The sequence below is a fragment of the Phocoena sinus genome, chromosome 1 (genome assembly GCF_008692025.1).
Source record: "Phocoena sinus isolate mPhoSin1 chromosome 1, mPhoSin1.pri, whole genome shotgun sequence".
In the NCBI taxonomy this organism is placed as follows: Eukaryota; Metazoa; Chordata; class Mammalia; order Artiodactyla; family Phocoenidae; genus Phocoena; species Phocoena sinus.
In genome coordinates this window covers 23,038,943-23,053,044 of record NC_045763.1, presented here as the reverse complement: position 1 = coordinate 23,053,044, position 14,102 = coordinate 23,038,943, and the positions used below count along the sequence as shown (strand labels likewise).

The window sequence follows — 14,102 nt, the reverse complement described above, 5'->3', positions numbered from 1 at the left end:
CATTGATTCTAGTCTATCCCCTGGATACACAGCTTAAGTCCATTTGGGCATCTTCCCAGTGTAAGCTCTTGTACAATGACCACAAACTAGTTGTCCATTAGTACATAAGACCAGGCACCTTCTATGTGCTTCACCCACATAGACTCATTTAATCCCCACCACTGTTATTCTCATTACACAGTTGGGAAAATTAAGGTACAGAGAAAGGAAGTGACTTTTCCAAGGTTATGCACAGTACACAGCAGCACCAAGATTTGAATCCAGGCCACATCTGGCTTGAACTGAACAGAAGCTGAGACCCGTCTTCCATACGGAACAAATCAACGAACACTGGGTACTGATTCATCTGTTCAACACTTACTCTAAGCCGAAGTGGAGACATAAAACAGACAAAAACCCCTACCCTCACGGAGCTTATATTCCAATGGAAAGACAAGAACAATAAACAACCAAAAAAAGCAAATTCTCTGGTGTGTGAGACAGTAATATACTAGAGAAATGGGGGAGAGAAACAGTAAGGGGGAAGGGAATTCTTGTAGTTTGAAACAGAGTACCTACTATATGACATATTCATTATGTGTCTGCACCTCTACAACATGAGCCCCCTAAGGGCAAGGACTCTCTCTTATATCCCACTGCTTGGTATCTGGCATGTACTCAGCACTCAATAAATATTGAATGGATGATTAGATAAATGAATGAATGTAGACACGGTTCTTGCCTTCATGAAGCCTACATTTTAGGGGGAGAGACCAATAGCAAACATGCAGAGAAGAGACAGGAAGGATCATCCAGAAAAGGAAACTCAAGGAGAAACATCTGATGAAAAAAAGAAACAACCAAGGATGCTGCTGTTCCCAGAGGACTCTTGCAGGAGCCTCATGGCAGGAGTTTACCATTGGTCCTATTTGGGGCGATGTGGAAACTGAGGCTCAGAAAGCATAAGGCACTTCCCCAAGGTCACACAGCTAGTAGATGGTGGGCTCAGAGCTCAGACCTAGATCAGACTGATTCCACAGCCCTCTGCTCTTTGTGCAGGGGAAGACTATGGGCAGAGACTGTGATGGAGGGAGAAAAGGAACACGAGTAACAGATGGACAGATGAAAAGAGAACATTCTGCTCCACTTGAAAAAGGCCACAAGCTTCTATAATCCTTGAGAGAAGAAGGAAGGGAGACAGAAAGTCTTGGCCTGGAGTCACTGGCCCAAATCTAGGGAAAAGGAGATGGCACCACAGACAGGGCCAGGCCATGAGGAAACTCAATCACTTTCAACTCATGGAATATTCATGACACCTACCCTGTGCCAGGCCCCATATTGGGTGCTGGTGTCATGGAGATGTGCTAAACATGGCCCCACTCTTGCCTGGAGGGGGAAATGGCACATAAATAAATAAGAGACGATGTCCTAAAGGTCATAACACCAGTCCAAAGAAAACACAAAGGCAGCAGGGGTTAACTCAGGCTGAGGGAGTGGAAAACAACATCAAAGAAGGGATATCTGAACCTGGAGTTTCCTAGACAGGCAAGGCAGGGAAGAGCATTTCAGGCAGAAGGAGCAGACTGAATAAAGGCACAAGACATGGAAGTACTGGGAAAGGTGGGTGTCAGGTATGGTTGCATCATAGTCTCTACATGGCCCAATAGCAGGAGATAAAGACAGTATGGAAGTTGGGGTACAAAGGGTCTTAAATGCAAGGCCAGGACAATTGGGCCTGAACCTTTCACTCAGTGGTTCTCAAACTGTGCCCCTGCAGCAACCCTGGTGTTCCTCAAGCCAAGCTGAGGCATCCTACTGTTGAATTAAAACCACAGCCATATTTTTCTAATTTGCAAGAAGGTAGATTAATTACAATGAGTAGAAAAGTTTTTGTTGTCATTTTAAGGTGTTTTTCCTCCATATATTTTTCTGAAGAATTTAGAACGTGTTAGTAGTGTGAGAGAATGTTAGAATTAGCACAGAATCATAGTTTTATTTACAAGTTTAATATATCAACAGTTCACAGTGTTCTACAAAGAACTGTAGTTTATGGTTCTCCCTGAGTATTGAGGAATCATGGAAGGACTTTAAGCAAGGGAAAGACAAAATCTGGTCTTTCTGTTAGGAAAAAAAAAAGTCATTCTGGAAGCCTGAGAAAGAAGGAAGTGGGGAGGGAAAAATAAGGGAGAGAATCTCAGGAAGAAGGTTGTTGACACAGTTCGACCGAGAGCTGATGTCCTGGGCCTATCAGGATGGACAGGGGACTAAGTCCAGCCCCCAAAGAGGAAGACCTGCTGGGTAATTCTCCACGCTTCCTGGCTAAGATGCCCAGGAACTTCAGAGGAAACGATTTAGTATAGAAGATAATGTCAACAGCTCAATGTCACCTAGGGAGTCTTCCAACAGAAGTAGAACTGTGGGTCACTGTGAAAACAGAAGACAGGCAAGACTGGGTATTTGTGTGTGTGTGTGTGTGTGTATTGTGGGACCAAGTCTTTCTCCCACCATGGAACACCAACTTTCTCTAATAATAAAAATAAGTACAAACACTTTTTAAGCATGTACTATGAGCCAGTCTAGATGTTTTACATATGATGTTTCTCATTTAATCTTTACAATAACCCCCAGGAACATTTATCAAATGCTTTCATGTGCCAAACATTGTGCTAAATGCTTCAAGTGAATAATATCTCACAACAGCCTTGAATCAGATACTATTATTTCCTTCCTTTTACAGGTAAGGAAGTGGAAACACAGAGAGGCCAGGTGACTTGTCCAAGATCAAATGGACTTGTCCAAGTCCAGTGGCAGAGCCAGGACTCAAAGCCAAGTTGGCTAGAACGCAGCACGTGCACTCTTCATCATGACATTTTTTCTTCCTCAGAGGAAAGGCTCTAAGTTGGCAAGTTTGGGGTCAATAAAGTCCAATGAAAGGAATTCTTCCTTATCCTTTGAAGTCCTGATTCAGTGTTTCTCAAGTTTGTTCCCCAGGCCACCTCCATCAGAATATTCTTGAGAGCTTCTAAGAAATGTAGATTCCTGGACCCCTCCCCAAGATTCTAACTCAGTAGGTCTGAGATGAGACCTCAGGTGAGTTTCATGCATATTGAAGATTTTGAGTCACAGGACCAGCTCCAACAGCACTCCCTCCAAGGGTGCCCACCCCCACCCCAATCCCAAAACACCTCTCTCCTTCAGACTCCAGCAGTGCCCTCTGTCATGTCCTAATATTCAACTGGGGTGTTAGTTACGCTCATGTCTTCCTTCCACTAATAATATGATCTGGCATCTTTCTTGGGCTACACCTTTTTACCCATTGTCCCATTCAATCCTACTGCACCCTGAGCATTCTGAGAGGGGGCTCTCCTTATGATTCCTCCCTTGTAATCTGAGCACACTTGGCATTTTACAATGTGCTATCCGGTCCACGACAACATTATTCTGCTGTTCTATCCAATTCTTACAACAATCTTGAAAGAAGTATATTAGCCCCGATGAGAAAACTGACTCAGTTTCAGTCACTTGCCTGAGATGGCCAAGGTAAGAAGTGGGGAGTCTAGGATGTGAACCTAAATCTTCTAACTCCAAACGCAGTACTCTTGCCTCTATAGCAGCTTACATACATCCACTCTACTTGGTGTAGCGAAGTAAGCTTTGCCACCCTATGCTAGCAGAAGACAGCGGGGATTAAATGAGATAATGCCTTAAAGGGCCTGGCAGAGTGAACGCTCAAATGGTGGGGAGGAGAAACTGAGGCCAGAGAAGGTGAAATGTCTTCCCCTCCAAGTCAAACACCAATCGCAGACCATAGACACAGCCTTAGGCCAGCATCAGACGCTCCTTGTTAGGAGTTCAACTCTGGCAGGCTCAGAATCTCCGAGACTCCCTTGAGTCCCTCCACCGACCAGGCCTCGCTCCCCAGTCAGTCTCACCAAGCGCCACCGCGCGGACCGCGGAGGAAGGGGACGGCCTTCTAAAAGGAGCAAAGGGCGTGGTCACGCGACGGGGCGGGGCGCAGACGCGAGGTCGCTGGAAGATGACGTATCTCACAGCGTCCGGCTCTCAGTTAACCGGAGGGAGCATGTGGGTCTGCGGGGCGCTCTGCTGGGCGCGAACCCCGGCTCAGCCGCGGCGGCGGCTGTTCCCCGCGTTGCGCCGCCGGCGGCCTGCTGCCGCCGCCTTCTCCGCATCTGCCGAGCCCTCCCGGGTCCGGGCGCTGGTCTATGGGCACCACGGGGACCCAGCCAAGGTCGTCGAGTAAGACACCGCGCCGAAATGGGGCAAGGGAGCTCGGGTTCCTGGAGGGTTTTAAGATGGGCTGTGGAAAATGGGGGCTGGAAAGGGAGGGACAAGTCCCGAGGAGGAAGGCAGCGAATAGGACCGAAACTGTAGCCCAGGGCGTGTGTGGTAGCTCAGAAAGTCGTTGCTTGGAAGTTGAAAACCCGAGAGGCACAGTTATAATTGTAGTAATGGCTGACGTTCATTGATCCTGTACTGTGTGTCGGGCAAGCCCTGTGTAAATGGATGCTCTCATTTAATCGTCACAACAACCTTTTGGAGAAGGTACTTGATTTAGCCCCGTTTTGCAGATGAGAAAATGGAAGCATGGGAAGTAAAATCACTTTTCCAAGGTCACACAAGCCAGTAAGTGGCAGAGTCGGAATTTTTGAACCCAGGTCTGTTTGACTGGCCTACGTGAGTTCCTACGCTCTATTATATTATGGAAGGAATTTTCAGAACTTTTTCGTTCATTTGGATCTTCACATCTCAGAAAGTAGGTCAGAGATCATTGTTTCCATTTTACAGAAGGCAGGGGACATGTCCAAAGTGATATAGCTAATAAAGATTGGAACAGAGACAGAGATCCATGGCTTCTGAGGCCTGTCTCGTGTGATTTCCTCTCCACTGCGCATGTGCCTTTAGTTAAAAAGAGATCCTATTTTGGAGCCATACAGACCTAAGGTCAAATACAGGCTCAGCCTCTTAGTAGCTGTTTGATCTTGGACAAGTCACTCAGCCCTTGTTACTTTTGATTATGTCCTAAAATTCTGTTGGATCTTAACCCATGATTTTCACATGTGGCTCATAAAAACTATGTGAATTTTCAACGATTATAAATCTGCACATAAGCGATTATAGTCATTCAAAAGAGCTAGTAGGGTCACTAGTGGCGCTAGGGCAAAAGCATGGGTCTGGAATCAGAAGACCTGGGGTCAAATCCTTGCCTCCCTGCCCTAGCTGTGTGTGTTTGGCAAGTTACTGAGATTCTCTAAGCCTCGGTTTCATCACATTTAAAAATGGAGACAATGTAGTCATAGCTCATAGTGCTAATCAGCTGCAATAAAAGGAATGCTCTTCGGCAGAAAGCACCTGCATACTCTCTTGCAGCCCCTTATTTCCAACTCTTTGATTCCCAGCAAATGGTTTGATTGTTTTCCAAAGGTCAGGCCAACAAGGAGTTATTTTCATGATTAAAATACAGGCTAGAGGGCTTCCCTGGTGGCGCAGTGGTTAAGAATCCGCCTGCCAATGCAGGGGACACGGGTTTGAGCCCTGGTCCGGGAAGATCCCACATGCCGCGGAGCAACTAAGCCCATGCGCCACAACTACTGAGCCTGCGCTCTAGAGCCTGTGCACCACAACTACTGAGCCCGCGTGCCACAACTACTGAAGTCCGTGCTCTACAACAAGAGAAGCCACCACAATGAGGAGCCCGCACACAGCAAAGAAGACCCAACACAGCCATAAATAAATAAATCTATTTTTTAAAAAAAAATACAGGCTAGAGTGCTGGCTTCAGCAGCACATATACTAAAATTGGAACGATACAGAGATTAGCATGGTCCCTGCGCAAGGATGACATGCAAATTTGTGAAGTGTTCCATATTTTTACTTAAAAAAAAAATACAAGCTAGGGGTTTTGACAGCCAAAGGGGTTAAGCCTCAGATAATTTCACAGTCATGCACTCAGCCTAGCCACATCCACCATTAGAGCAATTGAAAAGAATGTTGAGAAGACACGTCAGTCAATAAACCCCAATTTGTATGTTGATCATAGGTAATAAATCACCATGTTGGGAAGACAACTCCCTGAGGATTGCTGTAATGAGTTGGTAACGTTCTGATGAACACTCCTTTTCCAAGAGTGCACCCCAAACAGGAACGGTGTAGTGCCTCTCTCACAGGCTTGTCATTTATGCGTCTGGTGCAGGACCTGCCACAAAATAGGAGCTGCAAAAACGTTTGTTGAATCTGAATCTAATTTCTGTAATAAGGGCACCTTTTATTGAGTTCTGTGGTGATGAGGAAGGCGTCTCCAATGTGCAGGGACCCTGAGAAAAGGCCTGGGAAGGTTAGGCAGCTGAGTGCAGCTGCCTCCTGAATGATTCCCTCCCCTTGGAGAGTCAGGGAAGCTAGAAGAGACCGGTCTGGTTGCAGATGCCACTTAGGGAAGAAAGACAGCTTGTCTCCTTGTGTGGGACCCCGATAATTTCCAGGAAGTTCAAGACATGATACTTCCACAAAGCATTGTATTCAAGCTTGGCCTCACATCTCAGTCACCTGTGGCACTTAGGGAAACTATGTGTTCCCAGGTGCCACTCCCGAGGTACGTAGCGGGTCTAGAACAGCCCTAAACATCTGAGTTTTTAAAGCTCTCCAAGTGACTCTGATGCCTAGGCCAGGGTTGAAAACCATTGCCCTGTGGATACGGATTGTCAGGTACGCAGTAATTCTCTCTGCCCCTGAAGGGCAGCTTTCCCTCCTGACCCAGATTCAGGTGACCTGACTTGATCGTGTGTGGACTGAGGCCAGAGGCTGGGATTCTCTTCTTTGTAGTCATGTCTTAGGTGGTTTAGGGTAACCACGCTGTCACAGAAAGAATCAGGTGTCCTTTAAACATCCTGGTGAGTGGATGTGTCAGGTTACACCAGGTGGGGTCATGGTGTCTGAGCGGAGTCTGAGCAGAGTATTCCCCGACCTGCTGTGGTTTGCGATACTTGCACTGTGGGCGGAGCTCTGGGAACAGCAGGGAGGGAAGGAGAAAGAGTCTGCTCAGATCTGAGAGGTTGCAGAACTCCTCAGAATGAGGCCTCCAGGGACCTCCTGTTCTTGTGTCAACATTCTGAATGTCGCTCTCTCCATTCCACTTGGCCCCAGACATTCCAGCTGTTCTCTACTAAGGCCTTTTCCTTTGGTCTCTTAGAGTTTCTTTCTTTTATGCCCAAAATGAATCCCCTAAATAAGCAGTTGGGCCTTTTTCATGTAAAGAATTGAACTGCTGACCTAAATGAAGCAAGACTGCAGGAGAAAATTACAAAGATGGGAGAATTACAAACATTCCAGAACTTTCAGAGGTTCCCGTGACCATCAGCCCTCATGCAGAGTTCTGGATTCTCTATGACATAATTCCAAGAAACTCCAATGTCCTCTTTCCTTTTGTTCCTGGAAGTCCCGTTTTAGAACTTGATATTCTCTGGGTCTTGTAGTAAAAACAGCTCTCATTTATTGTGTACCTACCATGAGGCAGGCATTGGGCTAAGTTCTCCACGTATATTATGGATTTTAAGAATCACAGTAGGGGCTTCCCTGGTAGTGCAGTGGTTAAGAATCCGCCTGCCAATGCAGAGGACACGGGTTCAAGCCCTGATCCGGGAAGATCCCACATGCCACAGAGCAACTAAGCCCGTGTGCCACAACTACTGAGCCCGTGAGCCACAACTACTGAAGCCCATGCACCTAGAGCCTGTGCTCCGCAACAAGAGAAGCCCGCGCACCACAACGAAGAGTAGCCCCCACTCACCGCAACTAGAGAAAGCCCGCGTGCAGCAACAAAGACCCAGCGCAGCCAAAAATAAATAAATAGAATAAATAAATTTATTTTTTAAAATTAAATTTTAAAAATAAATAAAAATCACAGTAACCCAGTTTGCTCATTGCTATCACCATTTTACAGATAAGAGAACTGAGGCTCAAGACACTTGAAAGTCACTCGCCCAAGATCATACAACTAGGATGTCCCTTCTTTACTAAAGGTCCACGATATAGACATAGGCCTGAAGAAACAATGACAGTCATCGTAAATGTTTTTTGAGCATGAGATGGAGTATAATACTGGGAAGAAGATAGGTCAGAAGAGAAGGGAAAATTCTAGGTCATTCAGCTGACCCCAAGTCTCTGCTCTTCATAGGAAGCACAGCCCCCTCCCCACCCCCAGGGAAGATGGTAGGAGTGCTGTCCTCTGTCTCGTCCCCTTTTCAGGATCCTGACACTTTCATAAAACAGCATCCTAGTCATCATGGCTTTCTCACCTGCCTGCTGCTAGCACAGAATGAAATGAAGCTGTGAAACCTTCGGACAAATACCCTTTCTGTCTTAGCCAGATGGAATTTGGGGGAGCATGTGATGGGGACCCAGGTGTATAGGTGGTGAGTTCTCACTGTAGGGCACTGTTTACTCTCAGGGGATTTCTTCTTTTTTACAGTTGATGTCAGTGTTTAAAACCAAAACTCTGTGCAAATGACTCGGTTTTTAAACCAGAATTACAGTATTTTGAAGGAAAATTTAGCATTCTGGTTTGGCACCCTAAGAACTGGGATTTGTTTGCTTGTTTGTCTCCTGGAGCTATTTTCTGTGGTCATGAATGGAGGAGAGGACAGAACTCATTGTGCACCTACCATGTGAACCAGCATTTACTCTTCAAGGGCCTACTGAGCACTAGGTGCTGAAGGCGCAGAGATTGATAATCTGTGGCCTTTTCCCTCAAGGAGGTCACGTTCTAGTCCAGGAGATGATCCAGGGGGTAAGTGCTATGATATCTATGTTTAGAGTCTGTGGACACCCAGAAGATGAGCACCCGACCCTACCCCCTCGGGGTGGTCAGAACGCTTTCTCTGAAGACATGAGATCTAAGTTGAGTCCCCCAGAAGATCAGCTGAGCCATATACAAGGAGGGAAAGTAGAAGAACCTGCATGGGCAGAAGCCCAGAGGGAAGAGAAAATGTGGTGTGTCTGAGTAAGGAATATTTGTTGGGCGCCCTCATATGTGATCTCTGAGGGAGGAATCTGTGGAAACAGGCTCAGAAGGGAAGAGCCTGAAGTCGCAGGATTCAGACTCAAGCTGGATTTCACATCCTGTGACACCGTTACATTACCTTCCCTCTTGACTTCACATGACGCAGCCGGGTTTGGGCCCCAGCCCTTCTACCCTCTTTTCCTCATTCTTTCCTCTGAGGGTGAAACTTGGCAGCACACCTCTGAGGGATTGCACCGTAGACCAGGGCTTTCCAACGTGCAGAGTGTCTGGGAGGAAGTTCTTATCATCCGGCCCTCTCCTAGCAGCTCCTGCAAGCATGCTTGTGTGATTCCAGGTCTTTCCCACCCTGGATGCCGTGGGAAGGGTCTTCATTTTAGAGAAGGAAAAACAAAGATAACATGAGGCTAATCTGTGGCTCAAGGTGTGTCATTGGGGACTACCTGCAAGAGCACTGGCCTGGCTTGTAGTCCCACCCACGCCACCCATTGTTAGAATGAGGACATCACTCAAGTCTCCATTCTTTTCAGTTTTTTTTTTTTGTTGTTGTTGTTTTGTTTTGTTTGGGGGGGGTTATTGAAGTATAGTTGATTTACAGTGTTGTGTTAGTTTCTGGTATACAGCAAAGTGATTCAGTTATATCTACATATTCTTTTTCATATTCTTTTTCATTATAGATTATTACAGGATACTGAATATCGTTCCCTGTACTATTCCATTCTTTTCATTTGTTTTTTGATAAAAGAAAGGGGTTGACCAAGGTCAGCAGCCGGAAACATGGGAATGCGTGCCATCCCCCCGCCCTGTCTTCTGTGCCAGTGACAAATCTTCACAGCTCCCTTTTCTATGTACCTCAAAACCTACACACCTCTTTGCCTCATTCTCCCCAAACAACACTTTTTCCTGCCAAGACAAGATGGGGCCTCAGCACCCTTCTCAACATTATCCTGCAGCCGTGGAAATGGTTCTGAGGCTTGAGTCCTCTGATCCAACAATTGTCCAGCTCTGACAAGTCTGTGAAGCTGAAGCAGGTGTTGGACTGCCTGCTCGCCAGTGTTTGCTCCAGGGAGCAACGATGTGACTTGAAATAAGGGGTCCTGGGCACAAGATTTCACCAAGGGCCCCCTTTGCCATTGGTTAGTTACACAATCAGAGGCCCAGCAGGCAGGGGCTGCATGGTCATCGTTCTACCCATGAAAGAGAAAAGCAGCTGCAGGCAGGGCCTCTGCCCCCTGCTGTGGCCCAGTCGTGCTCTCTGAGGCAGCAAGGAGAGTTAGGCCTCAGCAGACGAAGCAACAGGCTCTGTGCAGCTCCCTTCACGCAAGTTTCCTGATGTTAGCAGATGTAGAATATTATGGGGCTTGCAACCTTTCTGGTAATCTTAGTTGAGGGAAGTAGGAGATTGAGAGGGTAGGGAGAGGGTTTCTTTGCCAACCCTGGGTAGAAACTTGCACAAGTTGCCATCTGTCTCTGATTCCCTTGCATTCAAAGCGATTGTGCTACAGAACAAAAAGTCCTGAATGGTGGGAAGGCAAGATGACTTGGAGGCAGAGAACCCGGAAGAGGCGCAGGGAGGAAAGCGGGAGTGTCCGCACACCACGAAGAAACACAGAACCCGTGAGCTTTGCCCGGGAGAGGCAGAGAGCCCAGGACTGCATGAGAAGCCCCCCAGCTGTGGCCACCAGCATCCCCTGCTTCCTCCACAGTTGCCCGGTTGTGCCCTGCTTATTAACGATTAATCAAATGCCCAGCACTTCACTAAATCACAGAAGGCGGCTTGTTTGTGACCACGGGGACTGCAGACAGACCCGGGAGAGCCACGTAAGACATCAGCTACCTGCCCCCAGAGCTCTGTGATGGAACGCACATTCTTGGCTCTGTAATGAGCAGAGGAGAAAGTCTCCGTGGCCCATGACAACTCTTCCTGTGCAAAATGACGAGGGACCACTTTGAGGTGATTGAGTGGAAGATGCAAGATAAGTACAAATGGTTGCTAATTAAATGCGGAAGGCAGGAAAGATATCTTAGCAGAGCTGGCTGATGCCCGCCTTACACGGCCAGCATAACTGAGCCAGGCCCCAGAGTACTGGCCTCTTTTTCCCCCCTCTCAAAAGGCTCTTTCTTCTGCCTGCTTTTGTCTCCCTTGTAGTTCATATGGCATCACAGGTGTACAGCCTTTGCCTCAAAGGAGCCATTGTGACCTTATCCAGTGTGGGATCTGTCGAATGAAGGCAGAGGCATCCCTCCGAGTCGCGTGGCGCCACTACTCACACGGGAAGGGACTGAACAGTCTTGGGAAAGTGTCTTGAGATCCAGCCAGGCTGTGTTTGGGTGCCTCCTTTGCACTCCATAACACAGCCACCAGTTCCTTTGGTGAGTTTAAAGCAAAAAAAAACAAGGAAGAAATTGCTATCATTACACCCGAGGTCCAACTCTGGAATTCAGACTCGGCCCGGTTTTCCTTCCTGTCTCGGCAGAATGGTATCCTTGACGACACTGTTAGAACTGTCTGCAGGAACGGCAGTGTCTAGTATTGATGGCATTCCGTGGGGCAGGCTGGGGCTGGTCTTCCTGGTGAGACGCAGCTGGACCAACACACCTCCCCCTGCGCAAGCAGCCTGTGTCAGGCCTGTCCCCGCCCTCACCCACCTCTGTCTGCAGCTTCAACTTTCCGTCTCCTGCCCCACTCCCCTTCCCTCCCACTTCTGTGAATTTCAGCTGGTGCAGAGCAGCTAGGCTCCCAGAAGACAAAGAAGAGAACTGGGAGCAGGCTGCAGCCCAGTGCAGCACTTTTCAAACTGCTGTCTGGGGTACTCAGCGTGCTGTGAGGGAAGTGTTTTCAGCTGAGTTAACTCTGGAAACTCTGGGTTACACAAAGCCACGTGGGTTTCTTTACTGCAGGACTTCTCAGAGCCTTTATGACTGTAATGTGCAGTTTGAATCTTATAAAGGGAGTTTAGTAGGCAGCGTTTCCCAAAAGTATTGGACCCCAGGGAATACCTATTAATATCTCCCAGGACAGAGATTCCACACACACAGTGTAGGGGATGCCGGCTTAGTGTTCGACAGTCTGAGCTTTGGAGTCAAGCTTAAGATCAAGTCTTGCCACTTACTAACAGCTTAACCTTGGGCAAGTTACTTAACTTCTCTGAGCTTCAGTTCCCATCTGAAAATTGGGGTGACGACACCCTCCAGACAATTTGAGGACTCAACAGCATCTAGTATATGAACGCTAAGCACAGTGTCTGGAGCTTTAATTGTCCAGCCAGACCACCCAGAATGAGTTTATCCACCATCCTAGACTCCACCTACACGCAGCTGACTCACCTGTGTGTCCAGTGCAGAGCACCCTCTGCTTCATTCCGTACTGCAGGCCACCTGCTTCAGGCTTCAGATGTGACACCTTCCTCCCCACTCCAAGCCACTCTTCTTTCCTCCTATCTCAACATCCAGTTGCCCAAGCCTGGGAGCCATCAAAGACTCCCCAGCCACCCCCATGGAGTCAGTCGCCAAGTGATATCAATGCCACTTTTTATTTAAGAGATTCCAGGTTATCAGATCCTTCTCTCCATTCCCACAACTCCAACCTAGACTGCACCTGTGCCTGGCCTACCATCAGGTCAGATTCTTTACCATTCCCTCTGGCAGGAAATCCTTCGTTTCTCTCAGTCCACCCCATAAGCTCCTGTTTATCCTTCAAGCTTCAGCTAAGATATCACACCTTCCGAAGTCCCTTTGGTAACCCTTTGCTATCCCTCCGGCTGGTCACACACTCAGTTGGCTTTAGCACTACAAGCGCCCTCCCAGTGTTTCCACATGTGAGTCCCCACGCCATCAGTCTCCTGGGCAGGAGATACTATTTTTTTCATCTTTAAAGCCCTTGGCACAGTCCCTGGCACTTAGTAGGACTGTTGATAAATATTTGTTTAATTAAATTTACTTGAATTTTCCGAAAAGTTGCCGTCTTCCTTTGAGTGATTCATTGATTTTTTTCAGAGGTATAGCCAGCTGTTTCAAAGGTTTCCTTGGATAGTCCCACCTCTGACAACAGCTAACATTTCTTCAGCATCTACTGTGTATCAGGTACTCTAGCAAGTGCTTTATGTCCATTAACTCACCTAATCCATGAGCTGACTTCTAGTGTTCTCCCATTCCACAGATGAGTACTGTGAGGTTCAGCTAGCTGGTCAATGACTGAGGTAGGATTCACACCCAGGACTACCTGTTTCACTCCAAATCCATGTTCTACCCTTCATCTATGAACTGAGAGCTACCTGTATTCTTATCCTGACCACGGCCATCTAGATTTTTAAGAATTACAAACGTACTGCAGATTTGATCTGCACTCCTGTGAGGAAACGAGGCGTGGGTTTTTGCTTAGATTGAACTCCCTTAAGGATAATCTCCGTTTTTATTTGTACCCATCGTTCAGCGGTATTTTCCTAAACAGCCCAGGACCAGGGAGAGCAAGTACCAGCCTCAATAGCTAAGTCCTTGGGGTGTGAGCCCCTCCCCTGACTCCCTGACTGTCGCTTTTGCACCAGATTTTCTCACTAAAGAGGAAAATGGGACAATTTCTTTAAGAAGCATTCTCCAGCACTGTTGTGGTCCCAGATGCTGTACTGAACACTGAGTTAAGACTAAAAGTTTTCTGCCCTCCGTGAGCTTACAGCCTAGTAGGGAGACAACACACATTCTGACTTTAAAACTCAGTGAGAAGTAAAAAGTACCCTGAACTGAGTCTGAAAGACCTGGATTCAAATCCGAAGTCATATCTGCACTCCAAAATCCAGAAAGCTCTGAAAACTAGCAGTTTTGTTTTTTCATAACTCATTTGGAGGCAAAACCTAATCTGGAGTGAAGTTTTTATACGGTCACTGTTCAACCCACGTAGTGTGAATATTCCTACTTTTTGCTTCAGGAACAATGTGTCTGATGGGAGTGCTGCCTATCCCCCAGGGAGAGGTGCAGCTAACACACGGGCCTGAACTCTGGAGGACATCCGGCCCCAGGAGTTGGAAAAGGAATGTTAATTTATGCTTTGTGATCAGTTGAAGAAAATGTATGAAAAGACTTCATAAACTAGATGGTC

General features: G+C 47.2%; 1 protein-coding gene and 1 non-coding gene across 2 annotated transcripts in view; both read left to right on the top strand.

Annotated features, from left to right (window-relative positions):
- The first annotated feature begins 4,016 nt into the window (after positions 1-4,016).
- Positions 4,017-14,102, top strand: part of MECR (mitochondrial trans-2-enoyl-CoA reductase) — a 30,748-nt gene continuing 20,662 nt past the window's right edge. Inside the window, exon 1 of the mRNA XM_032605686.1 lies at positions 4,017-4,236. Within this exon, the coding sequence (XP_032461577.1) occupies positions 4,061-4,236 (176 nt within the window). The 5' untranslated portion in view covers positions 4,017-4,060. The remainder of the gene's footprint in view (positions 4,237-14,102) is intronic.
- On the top strand, positions 5,767-5,870 carry LOC116745160. The gene has a single exon (XR_004347301.1). It is a non-coding gene; the product is annotated as a U6 spliceosomal RNA (small nuclear RNA).